The 22,651-nt window shown below is 44.4% G+C and overlaps 1 protein-coding gene across 1 annotated transcript in view; it reads right to left on the reverse strand.

The window, feature by feature from the left end:
- Positions 1–22,651, reverse strand: part of SLC6A3 (solute carrier family 6 member 3) — a 506,641-nt gene that overhangs the window by 388,461 nt on the left and 95,529 nt on the right. The window contains exon 4 of the mRNA XM_085604173.1: positions 6,972–7,209. Coding sequence (XP_085460299.1) covers positions 6,972–7,209 — 238 coding nt within the window. The remainder of the gene's footprint in view (positions 1–6,971; positions 7,210–22,651) is intronic.

Consider the following 22,651-nt stretch of genomic DNA (forward strand, 5'->3'; position numbering starts at 1 on the left):
ACCTCATGCACACCACGCCAGAATCGCTCCACCTCCGGGAATTCCCACAAAATATGGAGAAAGGTCCCCAAAGAACCACACCCACGCTTACACAACCCGTCCACAGCATAGCCCATACGCAGTAGCCTTGGCCCCGTAACATAGACCCTATGGAGTATCTTGAGCTGGACGAAGCGAAGGCGGGCCGGTATGGCCACCTCTTTCGGGGAGGCCACCGCCGATACCCAGTCCTCGTCATCCAGCTCCAATCCATCGGCCACCCATGCCTCACGAAGGTTAGTCAGTAATCCCGAGCGGTCATTGATAAGTTTTTTATAGATTAATGAAATCGTGCTGTCCGTTACATGTCCATCTAGCACTCTATCCTCCAGAGGGGAATACTCCGGGATGGAGGCAGCGTCCGGGAATACGGAGCATAGCGCATGACGGATCTGCATATACCGAAAGTACTCCCTGTCCTGCAACTGGAATTCTGTCTGTAGCATCTCAAACGTTTTGAATCCCCCCCTCGTCCAGAGATCACCCACCCTGCTGATGCCTATCATGTCCCACTTGTCAAAGCCCTTCGAGGTCCACAGGGAGCCCAACTGCTCAGATGCGTATAGTGGCGACGCCCGGGTCAAACGATCTTTCCACCCCATCGCCACATTAGCCGCGTGCCACACTCGTACCATGACACGCGTGGGGCCCGTCAGACGTGCGTCAAGCGAGCTGGAATAAAGCGCTCGGTTATAATCACCACCCGGCAGTAACATCTTATCCATTTCAAAGGCCGGGTTTAGAGCGGGCCCGTACAGGCCATGATTAATCGCAGCCAGCTGGGAGGCCCAATAATACCGTTTGATATCCGGGAGGGCGATCCCCCCGTCATACCACGGGAGCGTCAGCTTCGCCAGGGCGATACGCGGTCTACCTTCCCAGAACAGTCGGCGCTGCAAACTCTCCACCTCGCGAAAGTAGCGCGCCGGGACGACGTCCATTGTGTTCTGCAGAGCGTACAGGAAACGCGGCAACGACATCATCTTAAACAATGCCGCCCGGCCGAGCGGCGAGAGCGGCAAGCGCCTCCAACGCGCAACATCCTCCTTCAGGCGCTGGAGGGGGGGAAGCAAGTTCTGACTATATCGGGCCTCCGCGTCCAGGGTAATGAAGACACCCAGGTACCGAAATCCCCGCGGGGCGATCTGGATAGGACAGCCCCGCGGAAGGATAGGGTCCTCCCCAGAGAGAACATAGACGCACGATTTAGCCCAGTTGATGACAAGGCCGGAGTTAAGACCAAATGAATGCAATACATCAACCAGTACTATCAGTGATTTACGTGGGGAAGCCAGGTACAGGAGAATATCGTCAGCGTATAGAGATACGCGGTCCTCATACTCGGGGGTCCAGCGGAGACCACGAATAGAAGGTTCCCACCGCAGCCACTCCGCCAGGGGCTCCAAGGCGAGCGCGAAAAGGAGCGGCGATAACGGGCAGCCCTGCCGCGTGCCCCTGCCCAGCTCGAACGGAGCCGACACTCTACCGTTTACCACCACCTGCGCCAGCGGGCCAGAGTACAACAATTTTACCCAACTGATGAATCCTGGGCCAAACCCAAACTTCGCGAGCGTCGCCCAAATATAAGGCCATTCAAGCGTGTCAAACGCCATAGTGGCGTCCAAGGACGCCAAAATGGCCGGCTCTCGTATGAACGGGACACGTGCGAGCACCCCATGCAAACGCCGCAGGTTAAGCGCTGTATTGCGATGAGGGATAAAGCCGGACTGATCCTGGTGAATCAAGTCACACACTACGCCGACCAGCCGATTGGCCAACACCTTGGCGAGGATTTTGGGCTCCGCATTCAATAGCGTAATAGGCCGATAGGATGTGACCCGGTCCCGTGGCCTCCCCTCCTTATGGATAACCACGATAGTAGCTAGACGCTGGTCTAGCGGGAGGGAACCCGCCGAGTGGGCCGCGAGGAACATAGCACGGAGATGCGGCGCCAGCGTATCCGGTCGCAGTTTATACAACTCGATGGGAAGACCATTAGGACCCATGGCCTTGCCGGAAGCGACCGAACGTATGGCGAGGGCAATTTCTTCGGAAGTTGGAGCGGCGTCCAACGACACTCTGTCCTCCTCCGAAAGGGAAGGCAGCGCGATATCCCTGAGCAGGGCGTGGGAATCCTCTTCAGAGCGGGAGGACACCGGGGAATACACCCCACGGAAATAGTCTGCAAAGCAGGAGACAATTTCTTCTGGTTCAGTGACACACACACCATTCTGTTTCTCAATCAACGGGACAACTCGACTCGCTCTCTCCTTTTTGTCCAGCCACGCAATCAATTTACCAGCCTTATCACCCACATCATACAGTCTCCCCTGTTGCTCTCTACTGAGGCCCCTGGCCGCCTCCGTGACGAGGGCCTTATAAGCCGCTTGCTTGAGTTGGAGAACATGTAATTTGTCATCCGTCACCCCACATTCTAGATCACCCTCCAACTCGGTTATCTCAGCTTCAACACGGGTCACCTCCTCCCGCTCGCGCCTCCGGGAATGGGAAATAAGGGACAAGGCCTCTCCCCTGAGTACCGTCTTGAACGCCTCCCACAATGAGATCGCCGATGACACAGACCCCACATTCTCGTCAAAGTAGCGCTTAAGGGATTTAACCAGCTCTGCGCGAATGGTGGGGTCACGCAGGTACCAGGGATTAATCGGGGCCACCCTACCCTCTCCCCTCGGAAGAATATCAAAGTGCAACAAGAGCGGGGAGTGGTCCAAAATACCCCGTGCCAGATGGCGCACCTCCCCTATCCTCCCAACGTGCGCCGCCGGAACCAGGACATAATCTAGCCGTGAGAGACTACCATGAGCCCCTGAATGGAAGGTGTACTGTAGCTGCGTGGGATGTTTCAAACGCCAACAATCCACCAGCCCCAAGGTATCCAAGAGGCCAGACAACCACGCCTGGGCACGGGGGAGATCCCTAGGGGGGTGACGATCCACAGTTCCGGAAACCACAGCATTAAAATCCCCCCCACCACTAGAATCCCCTCCGGAAGGCCAAGGAGGAGGCGCCCCAGATCCGCAAAGGTGGTCGTCTGCAGCCCCGGCGGGACATAAACAGACACGAAAACGACCACTCTGCCCTCCATTCTACCCACCAAAACCGTATAACGTCCCCTGTCGTCATGGTGCACCTCATCAATCTCCAACGGGAGCGAGTTCTTAACCATAATGCCCACACCCCTTGAACCAGATGTGAAGCCCGAATGGGCCACAAGGCGGTAGCCCCGTCGATTCATGGCACAAAAGGAGTTGCCAACGAGGTGTGTCTCCTGCAGAAAAACTATATCGGGCGAAATTCGCTTCAAGAACTGCAGGACCACACCTCGCTTTATCCTGTCCCCCAATCCATTAACATATCAGGACAACAGACTCAGTCCCCTACCCCCATCATAAACAGAAGCCATCACTCGTCCCCCAGAGAGCACTTTAGAAATAACACAACGATGCTTTTGCCTTGTGGTAGAAACGAACAACACCCCACCCCAACCCACCCACCCCAACAAAACTCCCCCCTCCCTGCACCCCTGCATGAGCCCAGACAGCCCCCCCAACTTGCAGTGTGCCTGTCGCCCCTATATAATAAAACTAGCTAGACCCCCTAGAGGAGGAAAGAGTACCCCGTCTAGACCCCACACAACCTCCAAGGGAGGGGAAAGAACAAAGACAGAAGCTTGGTCGAAAGTGGCATCATAGTCGTCCAGAGTGAGGCCCAATATCAACCCCTCAGTCCCGATCCAGTGGGCCGTCTCCTCCCGCCGCCCCCCCCCCACCATCTCGAGCACTACCCCCAGACAGAGTGTCCTGCCAGTCCCCGGCCGCTTCGGGACGATCAAAAAAGTGCGTGCGACCATCCACCTCCACCCGCAGCTTGGCCGGGAAGAGCATGGCGTATTTTAAGTTCATGTCCCGGAGCCGGCGCTTAACACCCAGGAAACTCAGTCTCTGTTTCTGGACCGCTTGAGTGAAATCGGGATAAAAGTTCACCTCCATATTTTCCAGCTTAATCGTCCCTTGCAGTCTGGAGGCTTGCAAGATCGCGTCCCTGTCCCGAAAGTTAAAAATCCGGGCAATGAGAGGCCGCGGAGGGGCTCCGACCTTCGGCCTTCCCCCGGGAACTCTGTGGGCCCTCTCCACGGCAAAGAATTTACTCAGTCCCCGAGGCTGGAGATGGGTAGCGATCAGGTCCTCTACAAAAAGATCCGCCGCCGCTTCCTTCCGTCCCTCGGGCACTCCGATGATGCGGATGTTATTCCTCCGGGCCCGACTCTCGGAATCCTCCAGGCGCCGATCCATAAGCGCACTCGCCTGACGAAGTCGGTGCACCTCCGTTTGGAGGGCCGCCACCTCAGTCGTGAGGCCCGACGCGGTTCGGGCCAAAGAATCAACCCGGTCGTTGGTCTTGGAGAGATCAGCCCTCACCAGGCCGACATCCACGAGGACCGCGTCGATCTTATGCGCCAAGGTGTCGAACCGCTGGCCCACCGAGGCCTTCATCTCAGCAATGGCGCCCATGACGTCTTGCAGAGTCAGATCTGTGGGCAAATCCGGGGCATCAGGGGGGCCCTCAGAGGACTTGTGCGGTCCGCCGGGAGATCCCTTCTGGAGGGTATAGCGGTCCATGATGTTGGCCTGATGTACAGCGCCACGCCGGGTCGACTTGGTCTTCGACCGATCTCCGTCTTGTTTCGTGGCCATCGCCACGGGTCACACACCCACACCCGCTACGCCGTAGAGGGCAGGCAATCAGGGCCACGAGCTCCGGGGGGGCCACCCCAGGTCGACGGGCTGGGTCACAGCCGGCAGGCAGGCAGGGTCCCCCGGCGAGGCCACACCAACACAAAGAGCTCCGCGATCTCACTTGCAGAGACGGCAAGGGGGTGCGAAAGTGAAAGCGAAAGTGTGGGGTACGCGATTCGCCAGGCCCGTCCCGCCGTTGTTGTTCACTTTGCCACTGGATCACCCCCCAGCGCAAATCCGGGGTCCGGCGAGAAGTAGGCCGCAAACTTCAATCGGTGCCCACTCCGGTACCCGAAGTCCGATTCGAGAACGGGAAACGGGTACCACCTCAACTCAGGCTCACCGACACTGTCCCCTCAACCGAGGCAGGATGAAGACAGGATAAACGTCGGAGGTTGCGGAGGTCCTCGGGAGCCTCGCACCTACGCGGCCATCTTGGTTGCGCGCTAGGCTCCTCCTCTCAGAATACCTTCGTTTATGTGCAATTAACTAGGAGCCACAATCATCATTCTTGCAAAAGTCTACTCTTCCGTTAGTTTCCAATGTACGTAATACTGACAGCTTACAGTCAAAGTTAGGCAGGCTGGCTATCAAACGGCTGACGTTTTGGAGGCTCAGCTTCCGCCATACTAACCCCAGCCGCCTGAATTAAGGTTGCCCACCAAACACTGGTTTAAATGTATCCTCCAGAATGGCTCCCTTGTTTATGACAAAACCTGGGGAATCTGTGAGTAACATCTCCTATGATGGCATATTCCCCTTGCCATGCCACATTGGCGGATCCTTCCTTACTTTTTATTAGTCATAATAGATCCTCTAAATGGGGCTTTATCTTTGAGAATACCATAGGGTGTGTAATATCTGTTAGCACAGATATGGTTACTATGGTTCTCTGAACAACATACTCCAGTACCCTTTGTGTCCATCAGTATGAATCATATTTTCTTGTGACGCGTATTAAAACTAAAAGTGTTTCTGTGCCAGTCAAATTCCTGCTTACTAAGAAGCACCAGTACTATTCTCCTACAGTAATAGGCAATGGTAATATTTAATTGTAAAATCTTTCTTGCAAGTATATGGCGACTAGGCCTGTGCAAAATTTTTATTATGCCAACCTAATCTTTCAGAATTTCGTGCATGTCACATTACGCATATATGAAATGCGCAGAATTCTACCATAACGCCATGTTGCGCAATTAGGCTGTTGTTTGAGGAAAAATCTGAATATGGAGCAACACAAACGAACTGAACACAAATGACTGTTGTTCATACTATTTGCAATGTAGCACTTTTTTTCTTAGCACCAAATGGATGCAAAAACTCATTTTGTACTAAAATATAAAATAAAATAAAATTCCAGATTTTGCCTCTCACGTACATTTCACTTAATAACACAAGAAGAAATTGAGTGGATTTCACACAACCCTACACTGGCCACCATGTTGAGGTAACACTATATTTACTTAATTGTATTTCTGTGGCATAGTCTTACAATAAAAACATTAATAAAATAATCATTGTGTGAGCACGTGTGCCAATGCTTATTTCCACTATTTTAAAAGTTGTTTTCATAATTGCCCATAATGATATTGAAAACAATGAAGTGAAAGTTGTGTGTAGCATCCTTTCGACACAACACATATAAGCTTCCATCGTTATGATACACTTGGTGTTCAGGAAAATAAAGCTGCAAATCTGATTCAACTTATTTTATCTAAAAATGTGCAGAAGCAATAAGAATGTATTCTACCTCTGAGAGATGGGAAGACAATTTGCAGTTAATCTATGCTTTGACTATTAATAATGTTGCATTTCCACTCACGTTCTATTTCGTGGGCTTTGTACTTGTGATTAATACTAAAACACATGCCATGCAGTTTTCTGATGAACTGGATGCATAAGATATGCTACTCATACTAAAACAACAACGTGTATCTGCATAAAAAGGAGAAATGTAGAACATATTAACAAAATATAATTCTCAAAGTTCAACAAATTTTTAAGACAAAAAGCAGAATAGTGTAAACTAGCCTCAGTAACAAAATCGGATGCAGCTATTTAAGTTGGCCGCCACGACCGTCTGCTCCTCGGTTTCTAAAATAGATCACTTTCTCAACACTGGCCAGTTACCGCTGTGTGGCAGAGCTAAGAATAAGCCTCTCACTGCTTACTCACTCAAAGTATTCAGCTGCAGGGGTAGTCTTGTACGTGTGGTCAGCGGCTTCCGCATCGAGACTGCTCCAATTAGAATACCACGTTTCTGAGCAGTTCAGACTGTTCCAGGAGTTGTTGCAATGAATCCAGGGTAGGTCTGTGGTGAATGAAGAGAAGAGGTAGTGGAGGGCCCAGGCAATGATGACATTATAGAAGAATCCAACGTAGAGGGAGATGAGTATAACAGTAAAGCCCACACCTAGAAGAGATGAAAACAGAGAGTGACTAGAACCAGTCTCATTATTTGGCATGGGTGACATCTGCTGCTGAGTTCTCACTTGAAAGAAGTAACTCTTTTTCCGTGCATGCAAGTCTGTCTGCGCATGTAGAGACAGAATTAATGAGTGTAGTTAAATTGGTCAAAAAGGAATGATGACTGTTACATGGTCTCTGATAAAAAGTTGGATTTGAGGTGAGGTTTTGAAAAGTAACTTTGAGTCCATATACTTAGGACCGCTCCTCCTCCCCGTAATCTCTCGCAATCTACTTTGTCTTTCTACACAACCATCACCTCTGATTTGTCAGGGAAACTATCTTAAGGCCTTAATTAAACCTTGCCAGATAGCCCACCAGATTTACAGACAGCAAGTATGGCGGAAGGATCACCTCTGCCATGCCAGTGGAAGATGGTCCACCACATTTTGTGCTTCCCTACAAGTCGGGGCTTTTCACCAAAGCTGCACCAGTGATAATGATGGTTTAAAATCTGAGAGACAGCAAGTCCTTCTGACATCACAAATATTGGAATCAAGAATACGTCCACAAATGGGGGGGGACTCTCCTATACTCACATTAAAATTGCGCTTGACTTGTTGAGAAGTTTTGTCCCAGCTCATCAGGGACATTTCAAGAGCATTCGATGATGGTTTATAACAGTGTTCTTGTGCAGATGTGTCAACACCAGAAGTAGTGGAGGGTTCGCCACCCTAAATTTTGTGCTAGTCTAGGGTAGGTTCCGATGGTGTCATGGCCACCAGTTACCCTTCAAGATGGAGGAGCCATTGTTGGTTTCGCCATCAAGAAGGCATTCGTCCCCTGTCCTTTAAGTGAGGACAAGGAAAGAAGAGATATCAGTTGAGACATCTGTCATTTTTTGGCAACAGTCCTGTTATCACAGTCTTCTAAATCAGACCTTAACCATGGAGTGAATGTGAGTGTCTTTTGACAGAGCAGCAACAGATCACAAGAGTATTTAAAAAGTTCAAATAACGTCTATATGTTTATTCATTGAAAAAAAACGGTTAAAGTACTGTCATAGTTAGGTATGATAAAAAGGGTGGGTGATTTTAATAGCGATAAATGTGAAATTGTAGTGGTAGAACAATGTGGATATTGTGACTGTTTTGGAGATCGAATTCCCCTTTTCCCACATGGTCCCTATGGGGAAGCAATTAACAATTCTATTCATAAATACAATTTAGCAGTCTTGGAACTAGACGTTCCTGATGGAGAGATAGCTATCCAAACATTTGTAGGGGCTAGATCTTCTTCGAACTTTGATCATTTTATTATATCAGGGTATTGCAGGGGTTTAGTGGAAAAAATGTTGATCTGTGCTAACTTGCTAAGTGACCACCACCCGCTAATTATGACTCTGAGGCTTAGCTTGTCACGGCAAGAAAGGGGGAAGAAAGCGGATATAAATATCAAGACACAAGGTAACAACTGAGTTTCCATAAAATGGTCGGGTGTGAACTCAACCATTTTTATGGACAATCTTATAGGGAAAAAACAAAAAGACATAAATATCTGTCTGGACAGTTCCTCCACAAACTCGGACATCGTAAGTGCTTTCTGTAACATCATGACTGAAATTGCTGGTGACTTAATATACAAAAAGAAGAAGAATGCTCGTCACCACAACCCCACATGGTTTAACCAGGAGTGTTCAAGGTTAAATAGGGAACTAAAAACAGCCCTGAAAGCAAAACCTAGGGATTGTGCAAGGATTAGCATCTTGAGGAAAGGTTATAAAAATACTTTGAATCAAAGAAAAATAGAGATTCGCGAAGAAGCCTGGGAAAAATTGATCCAGGCTGCAGAGACACGAGATGCACTCTTATTTTGGAAAACAATTGATCATCCTTTTTTTAAAGATAATACTGTGGTGAAAATTGACACCGCTGTTCCCCTGGAAGATTGGACAATGTATTTTGAGAGTATTTTTAATCCAGAAGCTGTTAACATCACTAAATGCCTTAATATTAATATTATACTAGTGGAATCTGTTAAGTCACCCCAATAACCCCAGATGAAATTAAATCAGCCCTACAAAAAAGCGCTGATGGTAATGCCGCAGGACCGTATGGGGTACCTATTGATGTTTTTAAACATAACATCGATTTTCGGTCATCTATTTTATTAAATGTTTTTAATGCCACCTTAGGAGGAGCACTACCCACCTCTTGGGTAGCAATTATTATTCTACCTATTTTTAAAGAAGGGCACAGAGGGAAGGCTAAATGCTACCACCCCATATCCCTTCTTGATTCAACCTCCAAACTGATGGGCAGAATCATGTTGGGGAGGCTAGAAAACTAGGCCCCTAAGAATAACATCCTAACAGAGGTCCAGTATGGATTCAGAAGGAGTATCGGGACGGTGGAACAATGTGCAAATCTGGAGCTACTGATAGGGAAATATACCCTAGCCAAAGAAGGGGTTTTACACCTTTGCTTTGTCGACCTCACTAGCGCTTTCGACCTTGATAACCATGTTAAATGATGGCAAACATTGAAAGGGTTAGGTGCTCCAATTGATATTATCATATATTTATCCCAGACTTACACATTTTTAACCGCTAGAGTACGGTTTGGTACAAAGGGTGAATGTACCTCGGACTTCAGGGTAACGCGTGGAATACGACAAAGATGTGTTTTAGCACCCCTTTTATTTTCTTTATATATTAATAATGTCAATCCCTTTTTACAAAACCTAACTGTAGACACCCCAAAAGTTGGGTCACGTCCCACCCCAGTACTTCTATATGCAGACGACGCTGTCTTGTTACTTGTCATCAAGGACAGCAAATTGTCTGCAATGTCTAATAGAAAAATTAGCGCAGTTCATGACTGAAAAAGACCGTCAGTTGAATCTTAACAAAACCTTTGTCATGACATGCGGGAGTAATAGACTGAAGAATAGAGAACATCACGTGGGAAGGGCTGTAATTAACAGAGTCTCAACTTTTTCATATCTGGATTACTATTTAATAGGAGCGGTTCCTGGAGCACACACATAGAATCATGCAACCTGAAATTTTTAAGAACAAAAGAGGTTATCTTCAGATTCTCCGCAAAAATAGGAAGTACACCTACAGGAAGTGTGTCACAGGTATCTGCTACGGGGCAGCTACATGGGGGAGGGGCAACACCTCCTCCTTACAAACTCAAGAAAATAAGGTTTTTTTTTAAGTACTGGCAGTCCCAAGTTCCACAGCAAATTATATAGTACATAAAGAGCTGGCTGTACCGTATATAAGTGATTTTATAAGTACAGCAGGACTCACCTTTTGGCAAGGGATTAGGGCGAAAGATGAGATCAAGTTCACCAAGGATTTAATCATGGACTGCTTGGTCCTTGACCACAGTAGAAAAATTCCCTGGTTAGAGCATATTCACACCCTTTTAAAATGTTGTAAGGTAGACTCTGATCAAAAGGACCCCTCGTTTATCCAGGACCATAGTAAATGCGACCTGAAGACAAGGTACACCAACTCTAGGGAATGTGCAAGAGAGGTTGATGCTAGTTCAAAACAAAGTGTTATTACTTACTGTGAGCGCCCATTATCGATGGGCACTAAAAAATACCTTATCACTGTAAGAAACACTCAACCTAGATTCTACCTAACGAGGCTCAGGCCCGGCACACTACACTATATAATAGCATTCCCTAGAATGGAAAAGTGGTGCCATAATCCCCCATATTGTCCGTGTGACTGTAAATCCCCCCAGTCAACGCTGCACTTCATACTTTTTTGTAGTTTTTATAGGGACTTCCAGAAACTCCTATTAAAACCACTCTTTTTAGCTAATTAACTTATTTATTATAAGCATGCTTTTAACTTTATATGTAGTCTAGAAAATGATAAAATTATGAATGCTGTCATCGTTTTTATACAAATGGCAATCAGGAGAAGAAAGGATTACTCATATTTGGAGGCTTTAACATATGAAAAATCTGATGATTGAACCTAGATGCGCTATCAAACTCTTATCGTGATATACTTAACACTTTGCACTTTATGCACCTTTACGATACAAGATATTTTGTACCTAATGCACTTTATGCAAATGCACCTACCTAGATGTGTTGAGTGATCACAAAATATGTTGTTTTTAACTAGTATGGATTTAAAAATGTTTTTAATTGAACTACGTTATATTTAAACAAGTAATGATCAATTGTTCTTGTATCATCAATTACATATGGATTGTTTGTTTGAAAGTAAAATACTTACCGATCTTGTATAGTTTTTAATGGTTACTAGGGATGTTAAATTCCTTTCTTGATTAGCATGCTTTTATGGATGTATATTCTGCACTGAATAAAGCTGATTTGACTTGACTTGACTTGATAAAAAAAGATTGTTTTTTTGGAGTAATGTGTACAAAAGAAGCTTGGATGATGTCGTCAATGATGTTGTTTGAAACGTCATCAATGATGTCATAAATTATGTCATAGAACATTTCATGAGTGATGTAATATGTGCGGTAATATGCAATGCATAGCAGGAGTGCAAGTTATAGTTAGCTCTGCTAACTATAACTTCTGAATTTCTGTGTTTTTTCAAAACGTACAGGTTGTCTCTGACATAGTCACCGATGTATAACATTATTTTAACCTTAGTTTTTTCAGTGATTTTCTAAGGTTTTTTTTTTTAAACAAAGAAGGTCTTTTTATCACACCTAACTATTACGTTACTTAAACCTTTGGTTTAGTCAGTGAATTTCTAGTTTTTTTTAATGTAAAGTAATATTTCATTACCATACGTTAAGCCATCCCCGCCACGCAAGGTCTTATTCATTTGGCGAGGCAGAGGAAATGCATGTAGCTGCTGAGGAGGCCTTACACCCTTGACAAAGAAATTGTGGAGTGTTGGTGACATGAGGCACTAGCCTCAGTAGGCATGAGAGCAGCATTAACCACAGGATCAGGGTAACTTGACTGTCCAATACCATAAGGAATATAGCAATCGAGTTTGACAATATGTTTGGTGGTTGTATGATGGAACCATGCACTCGTTCACCACACGCCTTTACAACGCGTACATTACCACACATGACCCACTACTACGCACCCCATTACCATGCATGTCATTACAACGTGCATTCATAATCACATATTAAAAGTGCCATTACCACGCATACAGGAACAACACACACCACTACAATGCATACTTTTACCTCGAAATTGTGGTACTGCTTTACTGTGTTGTGCCTTTCCAGAGTCACATCAGCTGTCTGTGCAGCTTTCATACGACATGGCTTTGGGCCAAATGATGGTGTGTTCACGAGAAGTGTCACTGGAAATGAGCGATGCTGGATAATTTGTATGCATGCCAAAGTTGAACAGTATTTAGGACATGTCACTACTTGAACAAGGATCACAGATATGCACAGCAAAGAAGATATCACTACCACCCCAACCACACTCTCAGTTTTCATCCCCTTAGATAATCTTATCTTGCCCATGACCCTGAAAGAGCGTAAAAATTTCCTATAGAATTAAGCATTACCAATTGCAACCCTGCCTTGGGCTTCAGACATAAAACTGCATTTTAAAAAATGGCATGCAGACATTTGGTGCAGCAAAATGAAAACATGAGGCTTTGATATTCACAGACTTTAGTCAGACGTTTTCGATTTAATAAATCATGTAAACCATTGCACAATTAATTCATAGTTTGATTTAATGTGGCTAGTTTGGATTCTGTCCTCATGCAATTTTAATTTGCAAAAATGTGTTCAGTAGTAGAATATAGTTGTACTTAATTAACACAACATTTTAAAATGTAGAAACACAGAAACAGTTCATGATTCAGCTCTTGCTGTGAAAGCTCCAGTTGACCTTCAGAGCCTTATCTATTTAGTTGCTTGAAATGGTAAACAAAGCCTCAGTTAATTCTTTGCTTTAGAGAGCATAGGAAAAACACGCACTATAAAAATGCTTTACCATGTTATGCTTTAATGATTCTTGCTTAAATAACATAGTTCTTTTGCAGCTAATGTTACGTGTGTAGGTAAAAATAAAAAATGTCCTTTAAAGGAAGGTTAGGATATAAAGTTATAATACAATAAGATGCAGAATATGTTGTGGGAAGGATTTTCACCTGTCTGATGGATGACATATGCAGACTGCCGTGTGGTGGAGATGAGAATGCTGGATTCCAATTGAGTGCAGAATGAAACAATGCCACCTGCTTTGTAACATTATTTTTTATATAAACGCGTTCCTAGCTTAGGTGTTTCAGGACCCTTGTAGAAACCTTTGCGAGAGGCAGACTCAGACAGATTTAGGGGCGGAGACCTTTGCAGACTTTTTCAGACCTGCAGAGGAGGGGAGGACAGGCCTTGATGGAGAGCACAACTGAGGCAGACGAAGGCAGATTAGATGCAGGCTTTGTTCCATTCTGACTTTTATTAAAATCCCAAAACTTTATGCTTTGACTAACTGGCTTTGTCAAGGCTTATTTGCTCTATTCTTTATTTCTCTTTATGGGAGATTCTGCAATTATTAATTATTGATTTAGCTTCATGCTAATCTCACTCTTTCTTCTATTCTTGAACTCTTCATGAGTTCTGATTGACATCATTTGTGCCTCATTTTCTTAGAATAGGGATTCTTTCTGTTATGGAACACGCTGCATGGAAATTATAATATGCTCTGTACTAACTTTATTTTTCTTTTATCAATTCTGAAACCTTATTGATACCTGACTAATGAATGAAGAGTCAGAGAACCTGAAACTTTAATTAATTAAATAAATCACTTTAAAACTACTCTCAACTCTCATTATTGACTAAAATGTCTATTTGCATATGATTATTTGCTTATGTTTATGAAGGAGTTCTTTTGCTCATAATACGGTATCAAAGATTCATCATTGTGAGCGGAAACAAGGGTAATGGTAAATAAAGGTAATAGTGCCACATTTTCTAACTTTCCAAAGAGCGATTACTGTGAGATTTCTGTGTTATTAGTTTGGTAGCCAAGGTAATGTTATACACCTTGACCAAAAGGAGCAGAGTTTAGGTTAATGCCCTGAATGGAGCTACAAAATAATTGCCCAAGTTAGAATAAAGACCCAAGTCCCAACAAGTCCTGATTTTAATGCCCAGAACTTGAGGACTGGCAAAGTGGTATTAGAAGGCACTGCAAGAAGGGAGTTGCTGAAGAAGGTGTGAGTATTTATAGGGAGCAATGTGTTGCGGTAATTTTTGATAGCAGTAAGTGCATTTGCTGTAATTGCATTGGATTAGATCATGGTATGCTGTCATTGCATTTGCGGTTAATGTGTTGGATTAGATCGTGGTATGCAGTAATTCTGTTTGCAGTCATTGCAGTTGTGGTAATTGCATGGAGTGTGCTAGATTGCGGTGATGGTTTGATTGTGTGATGTCTTGCGGAGTTGGAGTGAAAGTCACTTGAATGTGGTTTCGGGCCGGATATGGTCCAAGGATAGAGATTTGCGTTTCAGGTCCCAAAGTTGCCTCAGATCCCAGGATATATTGAAAGGTGTAGAAGACACCGAGATGGTTATTGTCTGACCCGAGAATTGAGGAGTTATGAGACGTTGTCAACAGCTCCACCTAGGATAGAGAACTCTGTGTGAATGGGATGAACGTGAATCATGTAGTAGACCATGTGCGCAAAGGGTAAATATATTGATTCAGGTGATTCCACGCTGGCCGAGGTTTCACAGCGAATGTGCATTCTTTGAGCAATTGAATTCTATCGATCTTTTACAAAGGCAGACAATTACAGATATAAGATGATTGTGTGAGTGAATGTGTATGGAGAAATTGTGAAGGAGTGTGAGCTGCTGTGAGGAGCGATAGTGATGCCAGAGTGTGCCCCGCTGTGATAGGTCCGTTGTGTGATTACTGTATTGAGATTGGTTGAAAGTCTTCAAGAATTTAAACTGTAAAAGGATTAGAGGGAATAAATCCGATGTTTACAGATTTGAATCAAAACATTGCATTGAATTATTGCAAAAATGAAATGGGTTGAAAGCTTTAAGAAATATTTGGGAGTTAATGTGACAAATTTGATTTGGGTCGGTGACAAGGCTTCACCTGAGGGAACACCTGCACATTTTATGTTAACAAATTTGGGACTATTTTCATGTTTGTGGATTCGCCAATGGTGCAAGGTTACTGAGAAAGAGAGTCCTTTGAATATTCCAAAATATGGAACTTTTGAACAGCAAAAGATTGACAGTTTAAGCGAAATGTTCTCTGAAATAAAGTCATCATCTAGAGCCTCACAATTTGAAGTCTTAAGCATGTGGGCAAAGAAAGCAAGAGACTAGGAAAGAGAGGACAAAAGGATAAAGGATCAGATACAGGAGAAGAAAATTAAGGATGACAAAAAGCCTCAACCCGTTAGTGATTTAGGGGATAAAATAATCGATGTATTGTTAACTGAGTGTCCACCACCTTATGTGGTCCCCACTATAAATTCTGATCATAGTGTGCCTGCAAGTACCTCAGTGGCTGCTGCTCCTGTTGAACCAAGGGACATACAGATTAAGAGAACTTTACAGACATTTTAGATTGCCCCACCACCTGTTAACTCGATACCGACAGTGATACCTCCAGGTGTTACTGCTCAAATTGTGACTAATTCGGTACAAATACTACAAACTGTAGCAGCACAAACACTGCCTAGACAACTTGTGACTGTCTAAATTAATATGGGCCCAACTCAAGAAGCTCAAAGAATGGTAGAAGGAGTAATTACCTCAGGGTTTACTTCGACATCTCAGAATTCACCGATTATAGAACGGGAGCTACCCCAGACAGTTCCAGCATTGAAAGATAGAGGAGGGATTGTTTTTACAACACCAATAGCCAAGGGAGAAACAAATTTATTTGAAGATGGGATTTTTCGACCATGGTTTGAGGAAGCAGCAGGGCTTAATAAGTTAGAGAGCATGGTGGAACAAATTGACCGAGAACCTGAAAAAGAAATTTAAAAATTGAACTTGAAGAAATTATCAGGGAATGTTTTGATCTTGAGAATTTGAACCAATATCAGGAAATATAATTAATTTACATGAGTAAGGAAATTACAAAATGTGCAGTAACCACATGTGATAGACTGACTGATTCGGCCAGAAAATATGAAATTGATGTTTCAGGAAGCTTTCCATGTCAGAAAAGCCTCAGGGTACAGATGAATGAGGAAGCAATTGAGACAACGCGTTCTTCAGGAATGTGATTAAACATTACAGGACTGATTAAATACATTTGTAAATGAAAGGGTGTTGAGAAATTAGGACACAAGTGGGCAAGGAAACAGAAATCTCCAGACCTAGCAAGGAACCATGAGAAGAAAAAGAAACTACCAGACCTAGTTGAGGAAAACAAAAAACAGGAGGAGGGAGAAGCTTCAGCTTATCCATTGAGAGAAATAGTGGGAGAAGTGCATGTATATGTACCATGGGACAAAGGTGAACCTGCAGCATTTGTGAACAAAGTTCCAACATTGAAAGACAAGATTGTACTGTGGTACCCATAAGTCGATGGATTTATTGAAATCTCAAAGGTGTGTGGATTAATTTCAAAATGTTCTTCGACATTGTAGTCCATTATCAGGGGCACTGGATCGTTTCAGAGACCGCTCATCCCTAAAATCCCTCATGATCAGAGGATCACATAGTTCTGAGCATTAGCAGAAGGATTGCAACACCTGTATGAGGGGGATGAAATTCTACAATCTTCGGCTAGTATCATGGCTCTGGCTCCTCTGTAATTCTTTCGCATTTTTCGTTTAATGAACCAATGTTTACTATGTAATAGAATACAGGTCTTGTCATCCCAAGTCATCCACTTATTCGTCTATTTGCAGGAGCGGAAGCCCATTTCTGGGTGCCAGGCGGCAGGATGGCCTTTTGGAATGAAGTGTTAGCTTCTGAAGTGAACACCAGCTTCATTTTGTCATCACTGATATTGGACCATAGATGTCCCCTGCCTTTTATGAACTGAACGTTACAATAAAAAAACTTTGTCCTACTCTACCCACCTTTAAGAAACTTCTTCTGTAATTCAAAGCCAGTTCACTTAAAATGCACCACTTAGACTTACCACAAATCTCCCACCCCAAATCACAACTCTCCCTCCGCAAACATTTCAACATCACCAAAAATACCTACTTTACTTCTTCAAGTCAAACCCTTAAACTCACTATTAAACTTTAGAAAGGCAATGCTGTACCTTATCTTATCCCAAGTAGAAGGAGGGACCACCATCATCCTAGACTTGTGCAAGTCGATCCTCCCACTTTCAAATGACATCATCCATGCTTCAGCCCACTCCTCACAGGGGTGAGCAAACCTTATCCTACCACTTATTCTGTAAATATATTCACTGACTTTCCATGGAAGTGCAAATCAAACTTGCGATGTACTGGATTCTCTATAAGGAGCACACTCTAACCACTCCTCTTCTCATTCAGATAGACTGATCATAGTGAGAAGCATGAAATCCATCACATGGAAGTGTAGCATGAGACTGAAGAACTCTAAATTAAAAAGTCAAAACCCTTGACCAAGCATTTTCAGGTACTGCCTCAGATTCTGAATGGCACCCTCCACCAAGATTAATCTATCTGCTACTCAAATATAAACCTTTTTTTATTCAGCACAAGTTCTGTTCCTATTCATTAAAATGCAGACTTTTAACTATAGACCAAATGTACTTAAGCCTTTGATGTAGCTATTTGTATGGTGACTGTAGCCTCTACTAACCAATTTATTTTCCATCATGTTGTATTGTAGAACACATCACAACCCGGTGTATGGGCCACAATATGTACACATTCCATAAAAAAGTGATTAAATGGAATAAAGTCATGTTGTGGGCTTACAGATGCTTGAAGGCTTCAGTTGGTATAACTGTGATAATAGCATATATTACCTCATTGAAAAAAGTAAATATGGTCCTCCACTGCTGTATATTGGAACAATTGAATGATAATTTCACATGGCAAGCTGAGGGGCAGAAAGGGGCAAAAGACTTGTGGTACTCTGTGGCAGAACTCATACTAAGTCTGAATCCTAGAGACTCCACAGGTGCAAACCAATTTCTCACCTATGGATAGCCTTTGGCTAACCTTTTGGTAGCTTTGCTGATCCCAACGCTATTTTTTGGGAGAAAGACTAGGTGAGGATGGGAGTATCAAAAATCTAGAACACAAATAAAGCTTTGTTCTCTTACTTGTAGAGGCTGGGGCTAAATTCAGTGTTGCTATAAACCTTTCACCCTTAAAGGTATTTCTCCCATTAAGCCCTTGCCATGTGGGATCTAGGTGTAAAGAAACTCTCACCACCATACTTCTGTTTATTTGGTTTTTTTATGTTTGCCGGCCTCTAGGTACTTTCCAGGCATTTTGAAATTTCATTTGCCTCCAATATAGATACATATTGGTCCCTCTGCTCCTTCAACTGCCCCACTGTCCTTCACCAATCCTAAGGGCGCTTATAGCTGGTAGTCAGATACCATGCAACCATTGCCCCCTTCCTAACTCCCTCTTTGTAATGGGTTAGTGGTGTCGCTGATCTATTCCAAGGTGCACCAGTGGCCAGCCGAATGGTCTGATGTCAGTGACACCTTGGAGAACTTAAGGCCTCAGAGGAGGATTCCCTAGGGCCAGCAGAAGATCTGATCTTTTGGCACTTCAGAAGCCTACAACAGAGGTCTGCACAGCTTCCAGTGACCTCTCACTCTCAATATTTGAGTGGCAAAAGTTCCTGCTTCTGGCCCCTTCTAAACAGAGATTCAGAGAGGTGGGTTGAAAGAAGCATCTTGTCTTGCCAGAGAGCATCAAGGAGATTCTCACTATGTTTGCACATGCCTTATAATGGTCCTGTAAACAGCGTTGTCACAAGGTGAGAGCAGTTGGGGCTCTTTCACCCAGACCCACACTTTTGGAAGCCCCAATAGTAGTTAGAACTAAGGCCTGATTTGGCTAGGTTGGGGTGTGCTCTGCTTACAGTGCCAAAGGTTTTCAGTATGGCCTTCAATGATAAGGAAGTGTTTAGTGTTCAAGTCATGCGTTTTACTTCATTTTGAAGTACAATGGTTATCAGATTGTCAGTAAGGTTGTTAAATCTCGATTGAGTGTCCATGCGATTTGGTTGATACCCCAACCAGTGGGATCTTGTTGACTGGAATGGTCCTAATGCTTACTACTGAGTGTGTCATATTGATAGCTTGTGCCCCCAACCTTGCTTTGTCAGTTTTTAGGCGATACAGCTTTTCTCATGCTCTTGGGCCATTTTTATGCCATTGTTGAATTTTCTTGAGTGATAATATGTACTTCCAATTGTTCTCCGGCAGTGTACATTTTCTGCTACCTAAGTACCTAAGTATGCTACCTAAGTCACCCCTCAAGACCGTAGATTCAGAACCTACCAGAACAGGGGCTCTAGGATCTAGCTACCATGATCCTACAGAGTGATCGTGGACTGAGCCAAAGTTGTGGGTGAGTTTGAAAAGTGACATTTTGATGGAATGCTCGTGCTTTCATTGATAAGCACCAAAAGAAGTTGACATTTAGTGAGACATGCCTCAAGTGTTCTCTGTCTGGTTCTCTGGGGCACTTAAGGTTCACAGAAATGGGTGTTGGTGGTTACACTGCAAGAAAGGTGTGAGCACACTGCCTAGGCTAATGATCTAATAGAAATCCTTAGAAACATCTGCCAGGATGCATGCTTATCTACTTTCTGAGGGGTGAAGATATCACTTCCCTTTTGTTCGTGAGCCAGCCTTAAGTCAAGGAAATTACTACCCAAGCAGAAACGTCTTTTTTTTTACCACAGAAGTAAATCAATTCAGATAGGCTACCTGTTGTCAAACCTTTTTACATGCCCTTTAACTGTTTTTATTTTAGGGAAAGAAAGCTGGAAAACAGACTGAGCTGCTACAACAGAATAGGAGCTGCAAGAGAAAGAGAGTCACAGGCCTTAAGCTCAAAAAAAGGATTATTTTGATACTGAGAAGACCTTTGAGTCAGTTAGTTAGGAGTTCTTATTTGGTACATTGGCAAGGTTTCACTTTTGCCTCTTCTTTATTCATTAGAGGAGATTGCTTTCCAGATCCCCTTGTGCCAGGGTGAAGATGGGGGAGGAATCTAGAAGGGATGAGACACAATAGTGATGTTCTCCATTAACAATGCTATTTGTTCTGGCAATCGAATCGCTGGAGGCACACATGAAAAGGTATATGCAAGTTTGGGGAATGACCATAGGAGACAACATGCACTTAGTCTCACTGTATGTCGAGCTTATTTGTGGAAAAGCAGGCTACCCCTTGCCTGTTGTACCATCCAGGAGTGTTTGGGGGACTGTCCAATATTTTCCCTAACTGGCACAAATCCAGAGTATTTCCATTGGGTGGTATGGCACACAGAAAAGAGACATATCAAAGGTGGAACAAACGTGACAATACCATGTGTTTAAATATTTGGGATACATGTTGCCCGGCAACGTTATGATATGGATACATTGAATGTCAAGAGAGTCATCAGTAACCAAAGGCGTCCTATCACATTTTGGTAACCCTACAACTCTTTATATGGTTGGCATGCCACTGGTGAATATGATTATGATCCTGAGATGCTTTTACCTGCTACAGAGGGTAGTGTCCCATGTTCCCAAACCTGTATTTGAGTACTGGACACTTTCATCTGCCAGCTGGTATGAACGAGCTCAAGGCCAAATGTTAGGCTTATGATTTTGAAACTTAAATATAAGCAGGATGGCTAGGTCTTCAAGATGTTGAGCTACACTATCTGGTGACTCCGATACAGTAGCTGGTGTGCTGGGTGAAGGCCGAATCAAATGCAGAGAAGTAACTCTTGGTGGGTGTGTTGGGCGCTCAAGACCTAAGGTTGATGTTCGGAATGCAGGTCCAGATGGGCCCTAATGTTCTGTATCTGGTTTCTCTGGTGTCTAAGGTATAAAAGCGGGACACATGTAGGAAGGAGGGTGGTTATCCACTGCATCAGAAGGTGGCCCTTTGGAGACTTCCATGATTCTCTGTGCTTTAGACAGAAGCAAGGGTAAGAAATGGATTCAGGGGGATGCTTGTAAATTACCAGGCAAATATTCACATTTTGCAATGGCTTGGACAGTTCCTGATGACTTCCAGGTTGCCTGAGAGGCTTTGCCTAAAGAAAGCTTAAGCTGTTTGGTAGGCAAGACCTTAGAAGGAAAATATTCTCTGATGGCAGAAACATACTTAATTAATTACTTTGTGTAAGAACCCTTTTCATTGAGTCATGGAGTACAATGGGGATACTGGGCCCAACTGTAGTGGTTGAGGCCTTTTACTCGTGATCTCCTGGAGCCAGACATACTATGGTTTCTGAACAACTGGGCCAAGTTCCCATTCTGCACTTGAGTGTCAGTGCTTGCTGTGGACGAAGTGGTGGGGGGGTGACGTTTTTATAAAGGTAAGTGAAGGCGACTTATAACTCACAGTTCACACAATATGCACTATTAATAAATGTCCAGTCCAATAGTTACTTTTATAAGAAAAAGAAGTCTTTTATTTCGAAACGTACATATATACAGAGGAAAAACAATACTCATATGCAATAACATTGAGGTTGGGTCTCTACTAGTTGTCAGGCAAATCCCTGTCCCACCCTCTGCCTTGTAACCTGTCCCAAGTTATTCTCTGGGGGCCTCATCCAGGGAATGCATATTACTAGGCCGTACTCAAGAGTTCCCCTTTGACTCCTTAGCTATTAGTCAAAATTGTCTGTCGTGTCCCAATCCCGTTAGCTGCAAGTCCCTCAGGGGCCCCACAGGACCAATTCCAGTCTAACCCCCCTCTGGGGGTATGGAAGTGTTCAGCGCTGCAGTCAGTGCCCTCTCTGTTGGCACTCCAGAGTACAGATTATGTTTGGCAAAGAAAGTCCAAGTGCAGTTCACACAGCAGTACCCGGTAGTATAGGCTCTCTTCATTGAGCAGCACTGCCGGCTCGTCCAGCGATCGGAGCTGCTTCTGCTCAGCCAACACGAGGTAAGTCACCCCACCCCTGACGCAAGGGGAGGATTTACCGGCACCCGACTAGAGCTTTAGTGAGTGTGCAACGTCTTTTGCAGTGTTGTTGCAATCCTCTGGGATTCAGTCAGGTGCAGTTGGCAGTCTTGACCTGCTGGTCACGGCAGTAATCCCCTTCTCTATGCCATGACCCACACACTTGGCAACACTAATACCGACAGCTCCTCCTGGCATACAGGGCTGCTACATTACTCACAATAATGCGCAGGCTCTGCCAGTGCAATCAACCTCACTATGGTGGCCCCTCCTGATGTACGAGGTCACTGATCTCAGCGAACATAAGTCTCAAACTCCTAGCCCAAATAATTCCAACTGTGGTTCTCTCTGGCATGGGGGTCACTGCAG

Source organism: Triturus cristatus, chromosome 5_1 (genome assembly GCF_964204655.1).
Source record: "Triturus cristatus chromosome 5_1, aTriCri1.1, whole genome shotgun sequence".
Taxonomy (NCBI): Eukaryota; Metazoa; Chordata; class Amphibia; order Caudata; family Salamandridae; genus Triturus; species Triturus cristatus.